The following is a 24,223-nucleotide window of genomic DNA, read 5'->3' on the forward strand; positions in this document are numbered from 1 at the left end:
GCTACTCTAATAATAGGTCACTTCAACTTCAACCAAAGTCATTTTCTGGTGAGGAACTCTCACTCGAGTGTGGTTTTCCAGTGCTTCATAAACAAATGTGTGTGTGTGTGTGGGGGGGGGTGTGCGTGTGTGCGAGAGAGAGGGAGAGAGAGAGAGTAGTCAGTCCAGCCCCCACCTCCACCACCTTGTGCAGAGTTGCTGGGCTGGAGTTGGGGTGGGACATGCAAATCCAGGCTGTCTGTCTGCCTGCCCCCCTGTTACACACACACACACAGGCACGCACACACACACACACACACAAACACGCACACACTTACTCATGCAGAGGAGGGCAGAGTAAAGTCAGCAGGTCTCACACAAACTCTCTCTCTCTCTCTCTCTCTCTGTGTGTGTGTGTGTGTGTGTGTGTGTGTGTGTGTGTGTGTGTGTGTGTGTGTGTGTGTGCATATGGAGCTGAAACTTTCCTAGAGACAGACTCATACTCTTCCCTCCATCTGTCCTGCTCCTTTCCTCTCTCACTATCTCTTTCACTCCCTCCCTCCCTCTCTCTCTGTCTCCTCCCTCCTCCAGCACACCTTTGTGTTGTTTTCCTTGCCCCTCTCCCCTCAACCCTCCCTTTGCAGCCTCACTAGTTCTCCCTCTGCTCTCTCCTCTACCTCTCAGAGTGTGGTTTGGGGAGCGGGAGTGAAGGCAGGATGCTGCTGCTGCTGATGCTTCAGCTGTCTGGGCTCCATGTCACCTTCAGGGCCCACTGAGGAGGACAAGCCTTGACCTCAAGGATCCTACAACTGTTGCTCCCTTTGCGCATTTCCTCATCATCAAGTGAAATTTAAGAGAAAAAAAAACTAACAATGAGGACCAAGTTGTGTCAACTGGCTGCACAGCTCTTTCTCTCAGGAGTGCTGCTCTCTGTGGTGGACGGTAAAGGGACCTTCTATGGAGGAGGAGGTCATGTCAACCCTTTCTATGGAAACAGATACAACCTGTTCAAGGCTGGACTCAACCCTCAGCATTTACCAAACAAGCCAATGACACGCCACAAGTAAGTTTTCCTCAGTTCTTAGGCTGTGACATGATTGCCACTGAAATTTGAACAGAAATTTCATTGACATGCATTTTTTGTCAAGCGACTTTTGGAAGTTAGTTCTATTCAGTAGGTGGGACAGATATTAGAGTCCGGTTTGCCACAGAAGAAGCAATTTGATGATATAAATAGATAGTGTTTTTAAGTAGCTGTTGATACACACAGGCCCAGTGATTCATTGCTGTTTCAATTTATTATTGTTGTCCTTTTTACTATAAGTGGAGGAACTTTGGGATTTCTACAGAATAGGATTAGGGCAAAGTCTTTAATCTCAGCATTTATCTATTGTACTCTTGATACTCAAGCAAATTGAGTATCAAGAGAACATTTTCTAAATATTTCATTACTTCTGCCACAGTGCTTACATTTACGTATACATCGTAAACGTCCCGGATGGAAAAATGTTACCTTTAAGAATGTAAAATGATTGAAAGTAAAATCAAGTCATTTTCATCTTTTTACCATGTTGCTTTATTTAACATTTCTCAGTTGTCAATAGCACAATGGCAGTTTTTAATGGATTTTTTGCATCCACATTTGAAACTGACTGTTAAACATACAGCATACTCAAGAACATAAAAACAAATGCTCAACTTAATGGTGATGAAGTTTTGTTTTGGTAAACACATCAAACACTTGAAGTGAACATTATCATTAATTTGTTCAAAATTCTTTTTTCTTTTTTTTTTTTTTTAAGAAGAAGTAACGGGTACTCACGGTTATGGATAAAGATGTAGTGGAGTAAAGAGTCAAATATTTGCCTCTCAAATGTACTCGAGTAAAGTCATGAGTACTCCCTAAAAATTATACTCGAGTAAAGTACAGATCCCTCAAAATTGTACTTAAGTACTGTACTCAAGTAAATGTACTCCGTTACTGTCCGCTCTGTCCTCCACCATAGTTACTATTTTCTCTAGTGCTGTACATAGTGAACGTTTGTGTCACATGACCCCTAAATTCCTCTATCGTTTCAATTGCATCAATTCACATTTTCATTTTTTGGTAGTCCAACTTTTTCAATTCTCTCAAATGTAAAAACTCTTAGTTCCCTGCGTTTCTTTTCAAGTTTTTATATTTTTATGCACATATTTGAAAATGTAATCAAAACTGTGGCTGATGGAAATCCAACTAATGTCAAGGGAGCTAATGCACAGTTGATTACCCTCCCAGCGCTGCAGGGTAAATGTCTATGCATTCCAAATATGTAGTGCGCTTGCTTGCAAGCCGGACCCACCTCATACTGTATTCCCCATGAGAAACACGTCACTGGCGAGTAGTATGGAAATATGGTTTGAGTTAGGGTATCGGCTCGGTAACAGATCCCTGAATTGACTCTGTGTTTCTCTCTCTCTCTTATACTCGCCATCAGCTTTTCTCTGCGGTTCACACCTAAAACCATCTGTGGCTGGGGATAAACATTATACAGAAACAATGACAGCATGAAAACAAAAGGCGTCATCGTGGCCTGTACAGTGCAGGGAGGGAGGGAGGGAGGGAGGGCGTTGAGCTGATGACAAGGGTATCGATCCCTTGCAGCCGCTGACAGTGTGTGTGTGTGTGTGTGTGTGTGTGTGTGTGTGTGTGTGTGTGTGTGTGTGTGTGTGTGTGTGTGTGTGTGTGTGTGTGTGTGTGTGTGTGTGTGTGTGTGTGTGTGTGTGCTTGTATGGGTATCTTTGAGAGCACCAAACAACTTGTATACCTAAGGACATTTTGGGAAAGTGAAGACATTAAGGTTTTAGGGAATGCATTATGTCAATGAATGTCCTAACTATGAATGCTATACAAATTAGGTTAGGTTGAGGTTAGGTTAGGTTAAGGTTAGGTTAACTTCTCAGACCTGGAACTCAAACTTTGTTGTTGGCTGTCTTTTATCGAAACAATATTGGTTACATATTGGTTATTGGTTGATACAATATCAATGAGAATGAGAATAAGATTCCTCCTCTCTTTTTAATCAGAGATGTATGGACTGATGCTGTCCGGACATGAACAGGAGAGGAATAACTCAGTATGCATGGAAGTTGAAAGTCATGAAGCCGTGAGATGAAGCAGAACCTTGTTGATATATCTTGCCTGGGCAGAGGCAGCTGATGTTCACGCTTATGTTTCTGGACAGCTTTCCAGCTACCACCCGTTTCATTCAACCTGCTGCAGAAGGTTGATTGATTGCTAAGTTTACCATTTACTGTCACCTCCATGGGAGTCTTCAGCATCCTTCAGCCTGAATGCAGTAACTGTGTTGACCTTTAACCCTGTCACCATCATGTATCCATCCATCCCTTTTCTCTATCTCCTGTCAGCAGTTCATCATATGCAGACTGTCACATGTAGCACTCAGGAACTTCAGTTGTGGCAGCTGTCTTTTCTGACAGGAAACTGAGGTCACTCCCTTGCACCTGATTCCATTCATAAAATCACTTTACACACATTTTTACTGTTGTTTATCCACTGCTGCCTCCCTCATGAGTCAGCTCAGCTCTGTTAGTGATTTCTGGTGTTTTAAAACCTTCTTCAGATTTACCCATGTTGACGCAAACTCTGGAAAGCAACTGGCTATAAAATCCTCCTAATATGTCACAGAGACTGAGGAATAATAACAAAATAAATTAATAACAAACTGAACTCACCAACAACAACAGTACAGACAAAATATTTGCATTAAAAAAAATATTTTGCAGACTGAAAATCATGTTTATGTTTTGAAATCATGTTTTGGCATGTGGTGCCACCTACCGCCATCTACCAATCATTGCAGTCAGTAGAGTCTCAGCTGCCGAGCAACCACGGATTGCCAGTTACGTCAGAAAAGGAAACTTAAAAGACCTCGGTCTATCTCTGTCTTGGCAGCAAAGCGAGTGATTTGATTTCACCGTCAGTCCTTTTGTTCAATACGACCTCCTGTTGCTGGAAAGGAATCTGTAGCAGAGTCAATGACGTCTCAGCTTGGACACATCTTAATACCAGGTGTGAACAATCACACTTAGAGCTCTCTGCTTGTGATCGAATATCCCCGGACAGATGTTAAAACAGCAGTAGGCAGAGGCTGATTTTTGATTGATGAGTTTCATCCACAGGTCGTCAAATGCTAACATTTTGGGAGCTCTCTGTCCTGTGCCTGTCCGTGCTCATCTGCAGGGAGGGGCTCAGGGCAGAGATTGTTGATGGATGATCTGAGCCAATATGTCCATCTCTGAAAGGTGCCACCCATACTGACACTTGTTTTGTTGCATTTATTGTCCACCCATCCTTTGGACTCTTTTTTTAAGGTTTCTTTAAGATTTCTTAGTGTATGGCAGTCGTTACCGATGCTGAAATAATGACCTTGTTATCCACACAGCAGAACAGTGGTTAGCATTGTCGACTCACAGCAAAAAGGTCACCAGTTTGAATCCTTGTTTCGACTAAAGCCCAATTTATACTTCTGCGTAAAGTGCTCTGCGTAGCTACGCAGAGTCCTCTGCGTCGACGCAGAACCTGTCGAAGAGCCTCTGCGTCGTCTCCGGGTGCACGGAATATTTTTTAAGTGTCCGTCACTCCGTCAAGGGACTACGGAGACGGCTGCGATTGGTCCTCAGGACAGGCCGAGCTAAGCTGCTCTGTGCCGGCTCTCAGTGCGCTCCGGGCATCCTGACAGAGGTTGAGCTGATCCCCGCCGATAACGCCGCTGCCAAACTATAAATACGTCATATCTATACACACACAGCACATGTTTAGACTCTAAATGGCCAATTTCTCGCCTCAAGTTATCTTAAAACTGCGTTCCGTCACACAGAAAAGTGAGAAACGGCCAATGTTTCAACAACAACAGTCTTTCTCTCTCTTTCTTTCTCGGACGCCATTGCTCACTGTAGCCAGAAGCACAACAACCTTGCGCAGCGACCCCTACTGATCGGGCGGGAAATTGCAGCGAGTGTCCGTCACCACGACGCAGAAGTATAAATGCTCGAGGCGTCTCCGTGGTGACGCAGACGGATAACGCATACGCAGTCGGAGAAGTATAATGTGGCCTTAACGTCCTATCTGTGTGGAGTTTGCATGTTCTCCCCATTGGCGCATGGTTTCCTCCCACCGTCCAAAATATACAGAAGTTGTTCCTCTGTATACGTTTGCCCTGCAATGGCCTGGCAATCTGTCCATGGTGCACCCTGCCTTTCATGCCTATGTCCTCAGGTATAGGATAAAGTGGTAGACAATGAATGAGTGAGTATGCACAGCTGTTTCCTCGGATAGCCAGATTCATGGATAGCCATTAGGGGAGTCCTCTCTCCCTGAGAGGTGCAGAAGTCTAGTTCTCTTTGATGTCATTTGAATTACATTATCTTGAAATATTTATTTATGATTAGCACCAAACATGGTGCTTACCCCAGCTCTAATACCAGGTATAACTAGGACCGTTCTTAGGATTCACAGTCATGATAGGGCAATCGCCCCACGCAATTTGTCTTATCCGATGACTGTGAGAAATTTCATGTAGTTCTGTTCAGTGGTGCCTGGAGAACATTTTGGGGGGGTTGGGGGCCATTTTTTCTTATAATTATTAAGGTGACCCATTCAATAGGTGCATAAAGCAAGACAGTATCAATTTGTTGTTAGATGATAGATCCCCTCCTCTCTTTGCTCAGTTTACGTATGATGCAATTGCGTTAGGGCAAGTCCCAAAATCCTCATTGAATGCATTGGAGAATAATTTTCTGGAAAAAAAAGTTTGAACATGAGAGTAAATGGGAGAATGCTCGAGTGAATCTCCACGTCAATGAAATCGCCCGGAGAGGCGGAACCATTTTAATTTGACTTGAATCTGACGATTCTGATTGGACAATGACAGATAATATGTCTAGAACACTGATAATAACTACTTTTGCTGGCAGAGACGGTTGAAAGGAATATTAGTACTAAGGATCTTTGGAATTGGTTAGGAAAAAAAATTATCCTAGTTGGTAGTACGTCACCGAAACTGCTCCTATACACTGTCCGCCCATGGTTCTGTTTAGGTTAAAGCTTTCAAAAAATTTAATTTTAAAGTAGTTTTCCTGCCATTTTAACATCAAACTTGAGAGCACTGAGGTCACACCTTTTGACGTAGAGAAAATGCTTTCATAACTTTTAATAATTAACTTGTCTAGAACATATGGACCGAATAGCTCAAACGTGCTAGGACGAGTTTGTTCAAAATGTGTAGACTCGCCTTTTTTGTTTTTCTAAAATAACCGACTTTTGGGTGGGCGAAGCTAATACAAGTAATTTGTTTGGTTTCATGAGAGCAACAAGTGTACCAAGTTTCCACATTCTCTCCCGCCAAAATTCCTAAAAAAGATCCTCAAGAAACGTTGGAGTAAGCCCGATAAACTTTCCAATCACAAGTGATTTGTTTTATGTCGACATAGACGGAGGCAACTGTTAAATCCTGCAAACAGGTTGGAGTGTGACTGACAGCACAAAAAGGTGCATAAGTTGCCACTGCATACACACAAATGCTCCCTCAGTCAGGTCTCATAATATTGCTTGACATAGCCCGTTTTCAGACACAGGAAGCTGCATACGCTATTTCAGTTTTTCAGAAAGAGTTGGCAACCCATGGGCGAGCGGAATCGCATTAAGCTTGTAACTGGAGGGTTGCCAGTTTGAATGCCAGCTAAGTCGAGGGCCATTGTGGTGACCCGGGAGAGTCGAAATAAGAAACAATTGTGTGTGTAATTTTTCTGTCATGTTTATTTCATTTAAATTGCAAAAAATATTAGTCATAGGCTCTTCACAGCGTTTTGTGGTCTGCCCTCTGGTGGAATTATCCAGTAATACACAGTGAACAACAACACTCAGGGAAGCGTGTTTTTGGTCCTTTTTTGCAGTTTTTAACACTTTACAGGGCACTCATTGAAATACTTGGAAATTAAAAAATAGACCCTTTTCTTGGAATGAAAATACCATGTATAACCATACATGGTATTTTCATTCACTTGCACACCACCACTTGCCCATATGGGGCAGCTGTGGCCTAGTGGTTAGGGCTTCAAGCTTGAGACCTGGAGGGTAGCCGGTTTAAACCCCGACCTGTCCGCAGCTGAAGTGCCCTTGAGCAAGGCACCTGACCCCCTCACTGCTCCCAGAGCGCCGCTGAATGTAGGCAGCTCACTGCTCTGGGTTAGCATGTACTTCACCTCACTGTGTGCTGTGTGTGTTCACTAACTCACGGATGGGTTAAAATGCAGAAATTGGAAATTTCCCCACTGCGGGACTAATAAGGGAATCTTAATCTTAATCTTAATCTTAAAATACGTACGTATAAGAATGTACAAGGAAAACACAAATAAGGTCAAAGGAACCTTATTTCAAGAACAGTGATTCCCAATCCTGGTCCTCTGGGACCGCTGTACTGCATGTCTTACACATTTTCCTGTTCTAACGCACCTGACTGACCAACATTCTGTCATTGTTTTTGAGATATGACTGTAGATACAGAAGAAGACCCAGCCGTATGACCGTATGATACTTTTTGCCTATACTTGAAGTTTTGAGCGTTGCAGGCCGCCTCCAATGATTGGTCAAATTTCATGGTAGCAGTCTTGGGTGTCTCCAGAAGTTACCAAAAATACATTTATTTGCCTGGTAAAGAGTTAAAACTCTATTCTATGCAACACTCACACAACATATGTTTATCACAAAAAAATGCACCAACATTCATCCATCACAGCCTTCACCGTGTGTCGTCTAAATCAATTAAGATCCCAGCAGATGTCTCATGTCACCCCTGATCAGATTAGAGACATATCTGAGGACCTCTTCGAAGACATATGGGACACAGATCAAGGGAGAAAGGTCAGAAAGTTAACAGAGGTCAAAGGTTAGGGCTGTTGTTGTAAGTTTGTGTTGAGTGTCCAGCAATGGACAAGAACGGAGTCAGTCTCCTGCCAAGGGTCACAGAGGCTATTCAGTGAACTCCCAAGCTCGCTCAACCAACACCAAATATTTCTTTAACTTTCACTGACCTGCACTGATCTGCTGAAATGTTTGGCATTTTTATATACTCAGTGTTAATGCATTTATTTAATTTGCATCATGTTCCAATTATGCTTTGATTCTTGATGGTGTTTTCAAGAGAGTTGCATTGGTTTGCTCAGCACCTACCATTAATAAACCTTGAACGAGCCTTGCAATAATTTCTGAGTGAGGCAGTACTTTACAGAAAGTTGCATTTGAAAAACTTTATTTTAAAAAATACAGAGAACTGTTCATACTTAAAGAAGATTATGTGCTTTGGGACATTCCTGAGGATAAGGTTTTTGAGCTTCCAGAAGTAATGAAGCAGTCAAATTAAAGAACTAGATTATATAAAATTATTATTATATAAATAGAAGTTGTAGATAGTGGATAGTAACATGTTATAATGCATGTTATAAAAAATAATGAATTGTTCAATACACACATGTTCAAACGTACTGTACAAGCCACAAAAAGTTCATTCCCCAAGCTGCTTTTGCTCTACTTTGGAATGAACTGGATTAGACACAAAAACACACCAATTCAGTGAAATGACAAGTAAAACACACACAACACACAAGTAAAACCACTTGTGAATAATGTAGAATTTAGTGTGTACCTTGTTTGTGTTGAATGTCACACAGAGTTGCATCTCTGTGGTTTCAGCTGTGAAGTTTGCTTTTGTAAAACACTTGCCCTCACACACCAAATAAAAGCTGCAGGTCTGCTGCTGCATTATTAGCTATGTTTGTGTCAGTTAATAACTAAATTACTAAATAAAATATTTTAACTTAAAAACTGGAGGCAACAGTCTATCAATAACGCCTGTGTGTCGTGATGTAAAATCTTCTCTATGGACTCACAGTGATGGTTTGCAATCAGAGAAGGTGACATAAAGCAGTGAACAGATTCTCAAGCAGTGGATTGCTCTTGGACATCAAGTGGAGCTTCAGCTCCCTCTAAAATGTTGTCAAATATGTACTATGTTGTATTTATATTTCAGTAGTGAGTAAACGTGCGCTTAGAACGTGATCAGAATGTGTCACGAGTTCGTTCAGAGTCAGCCGTTTTTCACGGATGATCGATTGTCGTATGTGATTTTGGTATTCCTGTAACAGCGTCCGCATTAAAACCACAGCAATTTCAACTGTTCTCTATGGAACGGCACAGAATACGTTTTCTTTTTACCTGTGGTTATTATTAACAAATGTGGCAAAAAAAAAGCTCAGCTTCCCTGGCTTTTCTGCCTCAGTCCTGTGTGGATTGTTCGAGGGGAAGTCTTTGCACAGATAGCTGGTCAATGTGTGTTATTTGCTCGTTGATATACTGTATAGCCTAACATATACACTGTAAATAAAAACACTATTGTAACATTTCAGTTTTACACAACTATTGTGTTTCCTTAGTTGTTCATTTGCAAAATGTATGTAAGAAATGGTGGATAAATAACTGGGCCTGAAATGAGCTCCCCTTGTTTCAAAGATTATTCTATAGTATTTTATGATAGATAGATAGATAGATAGATAGATAGATAGATAGATAGATAGATAGATAGATAGATAGATAGATAGATAGATAGATAGATAGATAGATAGATAGATAGATAGATGAAACCTTGACCTGGTCACAGCAATACAAACTGAACTGTGTTTGTTGAACTGTTGCACGGCTAACACCCATGTGATTGCACTGCAATCAGATTAGAGGCCAATATTAGAGCCAAAATTTAGGCACTGTAAACGTAATGCGCTGCCTTCGATCTACAGTAATCAGAGCTGGATTCAATCCGAATGTCACATTTGCTGTTAACCCTAATCAGTAGCCACCAGAGCAGTATTAATCAACACCACACCACGGGGCCTTCAAGACCTGCCAGTTGGCCAGAACCAGAAATAGGACTCATTAAAAGCAAATATGTAAAGAGATGGACCCTGGAGGGGAGCTGTTAGCCTGTAGCTCTGCTCTGCTCCAGTAATAAATCTATCAGGGGCAACGGCAGAGGCCTGAGTTCAAATACTCAGAAACCCTGAAGGTGAAAGTGCAGTTGGGGAGGAGGGCGAGCCCTCCAGTGTCAGTCGGATGCTTCAAGGGAAACAGAATGTGGAAGAAAAGAACCCATTTTAAACAGAGATTTCTTATGGTTTGCAGGAAAAAAAAGTTTAAAAAAAAAGGGGGGGGGTTGGGTAACAGGGGGTCGTCTTGCAGCAATAACATTTGCTGAAAATGGCTCCATATGAGAATCTGAGATGGGAGATCTGCATTTCCCCTGGGAGACGGTAAAGCTATTAAGAAGCTGTAATCTTATACTGGAAATATTTACAGTGGGACCAGACCAGCGGCCAGAAAAAAGACAATATGTCGGTGTTAATGTATAGGAGACATAATAGGAGGAGAAGGAGAGGGGCAAGTGAAGCAAGAGCAATAGTAAGGATGGTTGTATTATTGATAAGTGAGGAAGGTCTGTCAACGGTTCAAGGTGTGCAGAGTTCAATACACTGAAGATTTGAAGTGTCAGTTGGGGTTGGGTGGTTCACTGAGGGTGTGGATGAACTTTTAGACATTTATTATTATTTTTTTGAGATCATGGGTGTTTTCCATCCTGTTTTTTGGTGGGATTGATCTTCTAAGTTTCTTGTTACACACAGATAGAAAAAGTGTGGAAGAAAATATGAATTATCATCAGGACTTGTGTCATAATTTGGAAACAGTTAGCGTTGCGATAATAGTTCACTCCAGTTGTACTTGGAGCTCATAATTTCCCAGAGTGGTAATTCACTACTACTTCTGCTAAATATAGGACCCTTAACAGTTTTTATTTGTGTCCAATGTAATTGGTCATACAGAAGGACTGTGGCTCTGTTGTCTGTGGACATGTTGCTACTCGGAATGGGCACAAGTATTCGATTACCCTAACCCTGTGACAATTCAAAATGTATAAATAAATACAAAATAATTTTAGTTATAATTTATTTTTCATTAAATCATTTTATAAATGATTGTATTTAAAAAAACAAAAATTTCTACTCCAATTTACTACCTAAATTGTGGTCCAACTATTATCACAAGGTGGCAGCAGTAGCAAGCATTACATGCATGCAAGAGGTTTCTTGAATGCATCTCGAGCTTAGTTTAGGTCTTCTTATCACGTGGCATATTTAACAGTGAACAAATACAATCGGCAGCTGAGTGCAGTAGCATTAGGGTCAGTCAGTCCAGTACTTTGACCCCACAGCTACCTCACAACCAAATCTAATGGATTGTTATGAAAATCATAGTTCCCACATGATCTACGACTCAGCTGATAATGTCATTTCCTCCGTTGACGCTCTTAGAGAACACTTTTGATTTATTTTGATGGACTGTGGTGAAATCCTCCCATCAAATATCATCGCCAGGCAGTTTTTGTAATATTTGAGTCCAGGACTTTTGACTTGATTTGGACTTGAGCACTCATGACTAAGATTTTAACATTAAGCTTCACGCTGCCTTCCATTTACATCAGAACCTGAAAATTGAAAGTGCAAGTGACGTAACCCCCCAGGCCCCTCGGAAATTTCGAGTTGCAACTACAAATGGAATGGACCATTATAATTGCACAGGAGTGTAAAAGGCAACTAGATAGCTCTTGTCAAGATTTATTAGGTTTGTTGGAGAGTTTATGACTCTGACCTTCATCGCGGTTCCACTGCCCCTTGTCCAGATGCTTTAGTTTGCCCTGCAGGCTCAGTGTAAGCTGAATGTTCATCAGGCCTGAGCAATTAATGATTTTTCAGTTGCTTACAAAATGAAATTTTACCTCTAGAGGCCACTACAACCCATACACTGGACCGTCATTTTTTTCAAGTCATGTGGTAGTGCTCCATCCATTTAAATCTATTGAACAATGAATATTGAATGGAAGTGGAGGGCTCCTCCAGTCACCCCTCCCTTTCCCTTTGTATGTGAATCACGGTGGCCTTCACAAACCAGAAAACTCTCTTGTCCACTGCAGTAAGCTCCTGCTCCATTTAGGCTGCTGTAAAAACATGTTGGCTCAAAATGGCAGCCTCCATAAAGAAAGACCTTTATCTTAAGAACATAGAAAAGGCTTATTTTAAAGCCATGAAAGCAAAGCACATTTTATTAAGAAGCAATTATACATTTACTTCAAACACATACTGATATGTAGTATTCAGTCTGTGCAATTAAACCTTCATACATCTTATACAGTGGACCATTAAATTGAAGTAGCGTGCTAGAGCTCAACTGAATAGTATGTTAAAAATATCAAAGAACCTTAAATCTGAGCATTTAGTCAATGTCTTGTTGATGACGTTATGATTTGTAGCCTACTCACCTAAAGGTGTGCTGATAAGCAGATCATCAGACCATCTCATTTGAGTTTGACCTTCATGTTCTACATAAACCAATAATGTGGTGTCCTTTCCCCACATCCTCTGAAGGATGTAGCCCCTGATTTAGGACACAGCAACATTGTTATTCTATGTCCTAACCCCGACCACCCCCCCCCCATGTTACCAATGAGCAATAAAGCAAACATCAGAAAGTATTTATATTTTTAACACCAGTCTCCTTGAGTGACATTGTTCAAAATACAACGTGTGAAAATAGCTTAGAGCAGGCGCCAATCCCCCCTCTCCTCCTCCTCCTCATATTCCTCGTATCTTGTGCTGTATTTACACTGCATGGGGCAAGTGGCCTATTCTGAAATTGTTCTCCTACCATGTGGCACAAATCAGATATGATCCCTCGGAGGTGTAAGCAGAACAAAGCACATGGATTCAGATATTATTGTCAGATCAGTGATGTGAAGATAAATCTGATATGGATCAGATCAGATATTTTCCCGCATCAGCGCAAATGATTTGCTCTTAAAAACTGTGGCAAATGGCGTAAACAAAAACACTATGGTGGACACTATCTACAACCACATGACTCACTTTCAACTGCTTTTCAGACTTTGGGGTGAGGATTTCTGAATTTCAGTGTAAGTGCAGATTGCATATATGGGTCATTTTTAAAAAACATTGTAAGCACCCAGCCGTCATGCATCATGTCCATATGGCCCCCATAAGGATTATATTTGGGCTGATAATATGGGTCCCAAGCATTTTGACTGCCCACTTAATACCCTTTCCATACTACTAAGTGGGTTCTAAGTAGGCATTGAATTGGGTAAATGTAAGCCCCATATAGTTTCAGTAACATGGGCCCCACATGGGAAGCCCATAATTTACCCACTTCACGCCAATGCCCACTTAGTACCCACTTAGTATCTAGGTACTGTGTAATCTGGAAAGGGTTCTAATGGCCCTTTTTCCCAGCTCGCCTCGCCTTGCCACGGCACGGTTTAGGTTGCATTTCGACTACAAAAAAAGTACCTACTCGGCGTGGGGGGAGTCATCAATACCAGCATTGTAAATGCAGCCTTAGATCCCACTGGATCAAGACTTTTGTTCCCCTCACATGTCCAGAACGCCTCGTCCAGTCTGCATGAGCAGCCTAAACAAAGTTCTCACCTACCCTGCAGCTGCTGTCTCAGCCTAAGACAATAACAAACACTTAACAACTGCTCTGCTGACACATCATGGAGTTCATATTTATGGCAATAAAGCATGTGTGTAATCCCCTGTCCCACTGGGAGCTTTGTGTGGTCTCTGTGGGCATGAGCTCCACTCAGCAAGAATTATGTGCACACTCGTGTTGGCGTCTTCACAGATAAAACACAATATCGCTGTCTCTCGAGGTGAACTCACTGGCATTCAGGGGTCTGTTTTTGCATAGCAGAGCAGGTGACCTGCTGTTGGCCTGACCGACACCACAGAGACTCAGCTTTGACTCTCACAGTGCCAGAACCCTCTACGACTGCAAGACACTGAGGATAAAATATCCTCACAAGCCCAAATGACATTGACAGATCTGTGAAAACAGGGAGAGTGATCGGTAGACGGGAGGGTGATCGTGGTGGGAGTGCGACATAGAAAACTAAAACGATTTTCGGATTCCTGCGCTGTTTCCCGCCGTCTTGTGTGCGATACTCTGAAGGTCATCGCCCGCCCCTGCGTGTGCACCTGACAAACAAATCGGCGAACATGATAATTTCTTGGCCCCACTGGTTGGCTCCGTGCATAACATGAGAGGGATTACAGTCTCATTGTGTGATGTATTCACAGAGTCTGCTCTCTATCATCTGTCACATGTCTATAGAACCTCTTTCTATGAACTCACATACATTAAATCAATTTATAAAGCTCCTCGTTGCTCTCAATAAATCTCCCAACACATGGAGGAGGAAACCCATAAAAACGATTTAGATTTGACAATATTATACTTAAAGTACTTACTGAAGTGCTGGATGACAGTAGGCTTTTGAAAGTGGGGTTGTGTGAGGTACTTTTTCCACAGAAAAGTCACGTTTTAAACTACTCCTTCCCCCCACACCAAAGGAATGAGGACATGTTTCTCTTCTGCTGCCTCTATCAGTAAAGTTTAGTTGCTATTTTTCCCTGAACTCTGTGGTTGAAAGACTTTGTTTCTATTTAAGAAAGGGACACAAACGGCACGGCACGATTAAGTTGCTTTTCCACAAGCATAGTACCTGGTACTAGGTACTTTTTTAGTACCTGCTCTGGCGAGGTTCCAAGCGAGCTAAGTAGGTATGCGTGACGTCGTCAGGCGATGCAGAACTATAGATCTTAACAATCCTAAAATGTGGGTTAATCTCCAACAACTACTAAAATTGACTAAAATCAGAGGAGTCTGGTGTATTTAGCGACATCACTGCTGATCATGAGAGTCTGTGCTCCGGTCAAGGAGGAAGTAGTGAACAAATATTTTAATGTACCGATTCAAATGTTCAGTTACACTGATAACAGCTGCTTTACGTCACTAGTCACTCGTTTGTGTGTGTATGTCACGTGTAAAACGAAGTCACCGCAGTTTCATGCAGCCGTGCAATGATGACTCTGATGCGGAGTAGGTACTTTTTTTGTAGTGGAAATGCAACCTAAACCGTGCCGCGAGCCGAGACAGGATCATAGTGGAAAAGGTTAGCAGTGAACATAATACATATAACACACATTGAGCCTTGCGCTTATTGGACGCGGGTGCGAATAGGGTGCGATGCAAGTGTGTACCAGTGACAAAAGAGTGGACTAAAATAGCCAATGGCAAAATTTGAATGCATCAGCTTGTATTTGACCATAGATATGATGATTTTCAACATTTTACAACATGTCTAATTTCAATACTTGACACTCTGAAGATGTGCACATGGATCAACAAATAACATTACTAGATACCCATATAAACTGGTTTACACCTAAAGAAAACACTTTAATGAGGGGATGTATGGAGGAGAATGCTAAAGGTATAGCAACGGACAGCCAAAAAGACTGGTATGGTCTGCATTGCTGTGTGACTGGTTAAAATGTTTGTATAAAGGTGGGGAAAAGAGAAAAATAATGATTCAGCACCATTTGTTATCATAATAAGTATCTCTGTATAGTAAAACATGAAAACCAATAAGGTTTCCAGACAGGTTTTCTTTTTCCTTCCTTGACTAAATTGCATGTGTGACTTTTAAGTGCTTTAAGAATTCCTGTAATAACCACATCAGTTCAGGTTCTTAACCACCACTTCCTTAACAAAACATGAACCTGGCAGCAGGTTGTCAGGTTCATATGAAAGGAGCTCTGTCATTCATGGCTCCTGCCTCTTTACTTCCACTGCTATTAACATACAGTATGTCAACACAGGCAGAGTGGTGACATGCACGCAGGATCAGTGCAGTCAGCGATTTGAGAGCGGCGGTGGCGGTCGTGTTGGTGTTGGTGTTGGTGGTGGCGGTGTACCAGTTTCTCACAGACTCTAACAGCCCGTGCTGTTCGTTAGCCCTCTGAACTTTTTCACTTGGCATGTGTAGGCCTCGCTCCCGTTATCCCCTCCCTGCTCCTCCAAAACACTCCTATTTGTTCTGAAACAGCTGTGGAGGAACGTTAAGCGCCGCATGTGTTGCTAAACGCTCCCCACTGAATGTGAAAAATGCTTCACATGTGATCCCAAAGAGCCCAGATCCTCGTTTCCTGTGTTGTGCAGGGGCCGGGGGAACATTTAGCAGTTGCTATAGCTGCACTGGCAATGAAGCGGGAAGAGAAAGAGAAAGGTCCAGCAGCTCCAGCTCCAGCATGATGCAACAACTGTTCACAGTAGTTATGGTGAAGTTATTGTGTGTTGGACTCTGTGGACACGTCTGAAAACATTCCCAGACTTTTTTTTTCCCCTCTTAGAATTTACGTTTTTAAAGCAAAAGGTGGATGAAAATTTTCCTGCAAACTTCCTTTTTTCATCACTCTGACTCAAGCTGGTAGCATCTATCTATCTGCCTGTCTGTCTAACTTAAAGCTGTGTAATCTTAACTTTTCCCATCAAAATAAGCACAGATGTCATTAATGAAATGGGTCACTGTTGTTGTGTTTTCATGTATTAGTTACGTGAGTCATTTAAATCTCTAACTTTGTTATGGTTGTTGTATCAACAGAAACTACTGTGCCTACGTGGTCCAGAGGAACGTCACATGCATCATGCAGGACGGCGTGTCCACCTTAGTGAAGGCCGAGTACACCACCAAGTGCATCTGGGGTCAGAAGTGTCCAGTTGTTGTGTAAGTAACGACATCAATTTTTTCATCATTTAAATCCTATTTGGGACTCTGGAGGCCCTATCAGTCAGCAAAGCGTGAAAAAAGATGACTCACTCATGTTTTTGTGGTCCTCATCAGTCTAACTACATGAGATAAAACACGCGATGTTGACTTCCGTGCTCACTGGGACGTCACGTCCCAGTGAGACAACAATTCCAGGAATTTAGCGCATTGTGACAATGCGCTAAATTCCTGGAATTGTTGTCTCGCGGAGCACTGCTTTGTCCGTAAAAAACACGCGAGAGTGCTGACGAGGGCAACCGTATCCGAAAACCGGAAGTCCGCAAAGTCCGTGAAAGGTTCTACTCCTGGCTCCACAGTGCAGCACAGAGTTCTACACAAACTTCCAGCCTCAGAGGATTTATCTGTCCAGTGGATACATGTTATATATGACGGCAATGTGCCTGCTAGAGCCCGCATATTATCACTTTTCCAAATGTTAACTGCTGTTAGCTCCCAGTTGCCTCAGTAGCTGATGTAATTTCCTGTCCCTTAAGTTTAGTTTTATTTTTTTAATTTTTTTTTTTGAGGTGGACCTAAAGGGATACGACTAAACCGAACATTCTGAACAGGGCTGTTTTGGCAGGGTGATTAAACTGCTGTGGTGCTTCATCCTTATGGTATTTTTGACCAAAGCATGTCACAGACATGTTCATTAGGACACCAGGGAAATAGGTTAACTTGGAGAAATAGGATATAATATGACTGCTTTGTGTGTTTATGAACTCACTTTCAGCACATGGTAGAATATTCTACATATGCATGCTGCCCTCTTGTGTTCTTTTAATGTACTCTTCAATAGGTCTCTGTGTATGTGACTTCTTGTCACATCTGTGTATGTGACTTCTTGTTGATTTAGTGCTTCTAATTTGCTTATTAGTTTATCATCATACACAACTACCTAAATCTGTCTATGTAACCTTTATTTATTATAGTTCTTTCTCAGTCCTTTTGGTGCATTCGTTGAAAGAAAACAGCACAAACAGCACCACGCGGTGGAAAATAGCATGACCTGCACCAACAACACCCAAGGTTATTTCTCAAATGGAAACATTGAGATCACGTGCGTTAACAGTGACTCAGCAATGTTTAGCCATGTTGTCCCTGTACTGTAACAGTGAGTGATGATTAGATGATTGAAAATGCACTTTTTCTTATTGATCTTATTTCATAGTTTCAGATTTACAAACTAACTGAGGGAGGCAACATGGGTAAGTGTCTTGCCTAGATAATGATAAACAAATTAACTATTATGTTCGTAATCAATTAATCTGTTGATTATTTGCTCAATTAATCGATGAATCGTATGGTCCATAAAATGTCCGAAAATGTTAAAAAACATTGATCAGTGTTTGTCAAACCTGGAAATGACGATGTTATCAAATGCATTGTTTTGTCAAACCAAAATGTTTCAGTTTTAATAATTTCTTTGTAATATGGAGCAAAGAAACCAAGAAAATATTCACATTTAAGAAGCTAAAACCGCTAAAATCAGAAATCTTGTTTTAATAATGAAAAAAGCTTCAAACCAATTCATCGATTATAAAAAAAAATAGTAGACGATTCATTTAGTAATCGATTATTTGATTCAGCTCTCGCCTTGCCCAGGGACACGTCAGCATTTAGACTCGCAAAACTGAACACAGCCTTCCAGTGGAAAGAAGACTTGCTCTACCACTGATCCACCATCACCCAGATGAGGTGTAGGATCATTATATCCGCGAGAAATGCGGATATTATGGAATCGGTCTCGCGCGTCCGCGTCCGCAGATTTTAGCCGTTAACGCGATAACTGGAAAGGCGTTTGAGATTAAATTTTCTTTTTTTTTTTATGGGTCACATACCCCCTGTAGATGATCCCTATTGATTTTGAGCTGTCTACCATTATTATTAATTAATTAATTAATTAATTAATTAATTAATTAATTAATGATATAAAAACCATATTTTCACCTGTAATCTTCCAAAGTATTGCAGGTATTGGCTTCAAATTTTGCATGGGCATCACATACCACCTGAGAATTATCCCTATCTTTGTAGCTTTACTATTAATTAGCATATTAATTTATTTATTATGGTAAAAACACATTTTCGGCTTTATCTTCCAGACTGATGGAGATATTGCCTTCAAATTTTGTACAATGATTCATGTAACAACTATCTACAAGTACAATCATTATTACTTTGGCTATGATTGGTAATAGTTACATAATAAGTTAAGTGGTTAACTTATTATTGAGCTCATTTGGACACATTGAGGATATCATGGGTTTATTTAGCACTTATTCATAATATTTATTACATTGTAATATAAATGTATTAATTATCATATAAAAAATAGTTAAGCCTCCATTTCTTTATTAATGCATTGAATGGAAAGTTTGAACATATTGTATGCTTTTTCATGAAATTTAATAAACAAAGCATATACTTTAGGTATATTGGAAAGTTGAGGATTGGACAAGTTCACGGATATACCCCTTGCTGTCGGCCCCGACAGCGTAGGCTAGTTTGCAAATGTTTTGCTATAAGGGTTAGCAAATTATGGGTCAATAATTAGTTTACAAACTAATGTTAATTAATTTTTTGTAAATGTGTGGTTTAAAGATGAGATTTAAATCTTATTATGTCCTACATTTCTGATGCTGGCTTTGATGTGATGTGATGTGTAATCATAAGATTTCCTGATTATGAATTGTGGCATTGAATTGACATTTTGTTATATATACATATCTATATATATATATAGATATGTATATACATATATTTATACAATGCTATGCACAAGTTTGGTCACATACATTTTCATGATTTTCCTTTATAAATCATTGGTTGTTTGTTTTGTAAAGAAGAATGGTCCAAAATACCTTCAGCCAGAATCCAGACTCTAATTGGAAGCTATAGGAAGCGTTTGGAGGCTGTTATTTCTGCAAAAGGAGGCTGCACGTTTTCTTTTGTGGTGCCTAAACTTATGCACATGCCTTATTTTGTTTAAATAATTCTTGCTCACTTATAAAGGAAAATCATGAAAATTTACACGGGTGCCCAAACTTTTGCATACCACTGTATATGGTGTTTTATATATAGTTTGTAAGAGAAAAACTTATCATTCGGCCCTCTCTAAAAATAGCAGCTTACATTCCTAGGCACAAGCTTAACTACTCAGGACGGTGCCAGCCACCACGTTCTAACCACAACGGCCTCAGTGTAGCACTGGCACCAGCCATTTGTCTACAGAATGTTCCTCTTTATATTTTCGCTGTGCCTAACCTGAAAGAGGACTGATAACTCATCTATGCAGTCCTTCTGAAGGTCAGCTCTATTTTTAAATTGTTTTATTTGCCATCATAATGTGGAAATTAAAAAATCTGACATACAGTATAAAAATGATCATGTAGAAAACAGAGCTTTATGTTATACCTTGTATTTCCTTCAGGTACAGAACGTTCTACAAGCCAAAGTACAAGGTGGGTTTCAAGACAGTGACAGAGCTGGAGTGGAGGTGTTGTCCCGGTTACTCTGGAGAGCAGTGCTTTGAAGGACCCACGTCGTCACCCGACGTCATGATACCGCCATTCAACGGCGCTGGACTGCCACATCGTCCGGGGATTAAGGGCTTCCCTCATGGTCCCAGACCTCCTGTTGATCAGAAGCCTGGAGGAGGCCAGTTGGAGCCGGGCAGACCTCTCCCCAGTGTGCCTGACCACAGACCAATACCCACAGGACACATTCCTACCGGAGGTGGAAAACCAAACTATGGTATAAAAAAAAAAAAAAAGATAGAACTGACCTCCACCCTCATTGAAAATATGGCAAAGTTTATGGTTGTAAAAATTTTATAATCTGACATCTAGACAGACATTTCTCACTTGAAACTGGAGTTTATTGCTTTGAGAAAACCGACAATTTTACATCACGGCTCACAGTAGTTTTTCATCCACTGCTGCCTCTGTCTGTAAGTAAGTGAGTAAGTGAGTCATTTTGTGACCTATGGATTTTACATCAGTGACACAAATGTACCAAAACAAAGCCACAGAGCAGCAGCTCTGTGAGAGTGAGCATCTGGACATCGACAAAACAAAAAAAAAACACTAAACCCAACCACAACAAGAGAGAGACATGGCAGCAGAGGCAGTAGGTGACAGACACACACATCAAACTTCACTAAGTCGACAAGACTTGCACTTTATTGACAGAAAAAAATGTCAGAAAAAAAATCAGAAGTCATTAATGCCCTACTGTGCAGACACATGAAACATCAGCAATAACGTCAGCGTTTGTACCAATACAATCACACTTCACTGTCACTGTAAACTGCCACTGTTTCTGCTGTGTGGAACTATGTGCACTGCAAAAACAGCCCCACTTAAAAAAATAAGGAAAATATCCTTAAACTGATTTTAAAAAATCCTCCAACAGGGGTGAGCAAATTTTGCTTGGCTATAATACTACAAGACAAAACTGGCCAACATATAGGAAAGCAAAGAACTTCTGTCGCATAAGAAATGTTCTCTTAAAATGCCTCTTCCTTTACTTTGATTAAACTGACTAAATTATCTATAACCCTTATATTTGCACATACAGTAATCCGTTTTAGTTCTTTACATTTCTTTTTAACAAATATTTTCTCCTTGGAAATACAGGAAACAAATTTGGGATCTCTGGAGTGACTGGTGAGCGTTTGGACCGCATGGAGGATGACCTGCGTCGCCTCACTCAGGGGCTGGATACTCTCAATGGGGTGGTGGCCGGCCTCGAGGTGAGACTGCGTACGTCCCTGCGAGAGGACACCAACAAACTCCTGGTGTCTCTGCTGCCTGGCGGTCCTCGTGTGCCTGACTCTGTCGTGGGATTCGGAGTGATCCCAGATGACACGCATGGAGTGGATGGAGACGAAAGCTTCCCTGGATTTGGAGATTTAGCAGGGAGGGTGACAGAAGTGAGGGATGAGCTGCGAGCCAAGGCTCACATCTTAGAGGAAATTCAGGTATAAAAAAAAAGACCCCACTTTCATCCTGCTTCCTCATAAATGCTGTTTTTTAATCTACCTTTCACCTATGTGTTTCTTTAGGGAATGGTCCTTGGTCACGATGGCCAGCTGAAGAGCCTGCTGGAGGGCGCTAGAGGCAGGCCAATCCCCGGCCCTGGCACTACCGCTCATATCGACGAGTTCCTGAACACCAAGTTGACTGACATGCGGGCTGAGATCCTGGATGGCTTTGAGAACCGTCTAAGCAATCTGGAGAACCTCTGCGACAAGAGGATCGGTGAAGTGCAGAAGCAGTGCCACCAGGAGCACATGAACGGTCAGGAGCAGATGCAGCAGACTCTGGATGGAAGAGAGACCGGGATCAGGGAGGAGCTGGGCTCCATACAGGCTCAGATCCAGGGCCTGACTCTGACTGAGAGCTGCTGTGGACAGGTAGGATGTAGTTGATGGTGATGTGACAAGATACAAACGTACAATTTGTCAAGTAAATAGCATTTAAAGGGACAGTTTGAGTATAGTCAGTGTGTTACGTGCAGGTGATGCTGAGAAACACCCACGGACAGGCAAGCCTGACCTCAGCAATACACCTCTACAACCAAGGACAGAAAAAACGACTTTAGCCACTTAATAAAAGCTGCATACTAAAAACAAACGATCTCTTATAGAACTCCTGTATTTTTATGCTATATTTGTCAGTGAACTTTGGTGCAGGGAGTCGAAGTGATACAAACTTTAAACTCTTAAGTTTCCTCTTTGAAAGGACTGTCAGACAGCAAAAAGAAATGAAAGAAATGCATGAAAAGGAAAATGCTGGTTTAATCCTACTCTCTTCTCCACTGACTAACAATCATTAGTCGACTTCCTGTTTCTTCTTCTGTATCTTAACACCCAACGAAAAGAAAGAAATACACATAAATAAACAATATAAATAATATATGAGTAGAAATTTGAATAAATAAGAAAATAAATCATCTTTGAGAGCCATCAAAGCCATTTTTCCTCCATGTACGTGGTGAAAGCCATCTGTTTGTAACTCTCTCTGAACTCCACAGCTTCACTCCACAGTGAAATACAGAAGGTTTTTAATGTGTACACACAAAGGTGTTTTGAATTTGAATCCCCCCTTAAATGTATTATTATTTTTTATTTTAGTGAATATGTGTAATCTCGAGGTATTATAAATTAAATAAATACCTTTTTGATTGTTGCAGGTAAACAGCCTGTCCCACCGCGTTCTGCTGCTGGAGGAGTCTGTGAAAGGTTTGACAGAATCTCAGAGACAGCTGCAGACTGCCCTCACCGACCAGAGCATCCACGTGGAGACGCTGATTGAAACCCGCCTGGTGGACATAGAGGGCCGACTCAACACCACAGAAGGCGGAGCTGACGGCGTCATGGGGCTCCCTGGAGGTCTCACTGGCTTTAAGACCCTGCTGGAGGACAAGCTGAAGACTCTGGAGGAGAAGGTGTTTGTAGCTGTAGAGGAGCTGAGCAACGCCACGGCTCCTGCACTCCTGGAGGGTCAGGTGGTCCCGGCACTGGAGACGGAGATCGAGTCGGTGAGGAGGAGAGTGGAGGGTGACCTGGACGGTATTCAGAAGCAATTAACAGACCTGGAGCTCCTCTGCACCTCCTCCTGCTCACCCTCCACCCCGCCAGCAGGGGGAATCAGTGTCACTGAAGTGGAGGAGGAGTGTGAGGGCATGGAGAAGAAGATGAAAGGCCGTCTGGACACCCATTCTACACAGCTGGACCGACTGAACAACACCCTGCAGAACCTCCTCTTCAGGATTGCACAGGAGGACACAGAGGGCGCCGTCCAGGGTGAGATCACCCTGCTGAAGGTCAACATCAACTCTGTGAACCGCACTCTGAAGGGTCTCAAGGACTCCATCAGCTACATTGCAGGTGAGGTGGGCCACGCCAATTCCACTTGGGAGCAGAGAGAGCACCAGCTTGTCAACCAGGTGCAAGGAATCACCAAACTCGTGGGTCACCAAGCCTCGCTCCTGGGGGCTGGAGAGAGGAGGCTGGCCCAGCTGAAGGGAGAACTGGTGGCTTTGAAGAGGCAGCTGTCGGGGGAGCTGCAGGGCTGCAGGAGCACGGCGATAGAAGTGCAGCGGGAGGTGAAGGACTTTGACAGCAGGGTGAGTCAGGTGGAGGGGCAGTGCAGCGGCCTGGGCGAACTGGCAGAGCAGCTGGAGAGGATCAGGGCAGAGCTGGAGAGACACTCAGACTCATACCTGGACCAGGTGAATGGCACCCTGGTTGACCACTCAGAACAGCTAGCTGAGCTGAAAGGAGGGTCAAAGACTGCCAAGGAAGCAGCAAACCAAAAAGAAGACCAGTAGCATCTGAGCTACAGATTTTAGTTTGTTTTGTTTTTTTAAAGAGGGAGACTTAAAATGATAGTTCACATTTTTTTTTAAATGTGGTTGTATGAGGTACTGACACAGTCAGTGCTAACGTCACC

The 24,223-nt window shown here is 41.9% G+C and overlaps 1 protein-coding gene across 1 annotated transcript; it reads left to right on the top strand.

Moving 5' to 3' along the window:
• Positions 1–851: 851 nt before the first annotated feature.
• emilin3b (elastin microfibril interfacer 3b) lies at positions 852–24,223 on the top strand (the record flags this gene model as incomplete). Its single annotated transcript, XM_083895333.1, has 6 exons — positions 852–1,042; positions 16,599–16,721; positions 20,197–20,519; positions 21,404–21,747; positions 21,832–22,182; positions 22,962–24,223. The coding sequence occupies 6 exons, from the start codon at positions 852–854 to the stop codon at positions 24,099–24,101; spliced, it is 2,472 nt and encodes an 823-aa protein (XP_083751459.1). The 3' UTR covers positions 24,102–24,223.

The sequence above is a fragment of the Microchirus variegatus genome (genome assembly GCF_963457635.1).
Source record: "Microchirus variegatus genome assembly, chromosome: 9".
NCBI classification, from domain to species: domain Eukaryota; kingdom Metazoa; phylum Chordata; class Actinopteri; order Pleuronectiformes; family Soleidae; genus Microchirus; species Microchirus variegatus.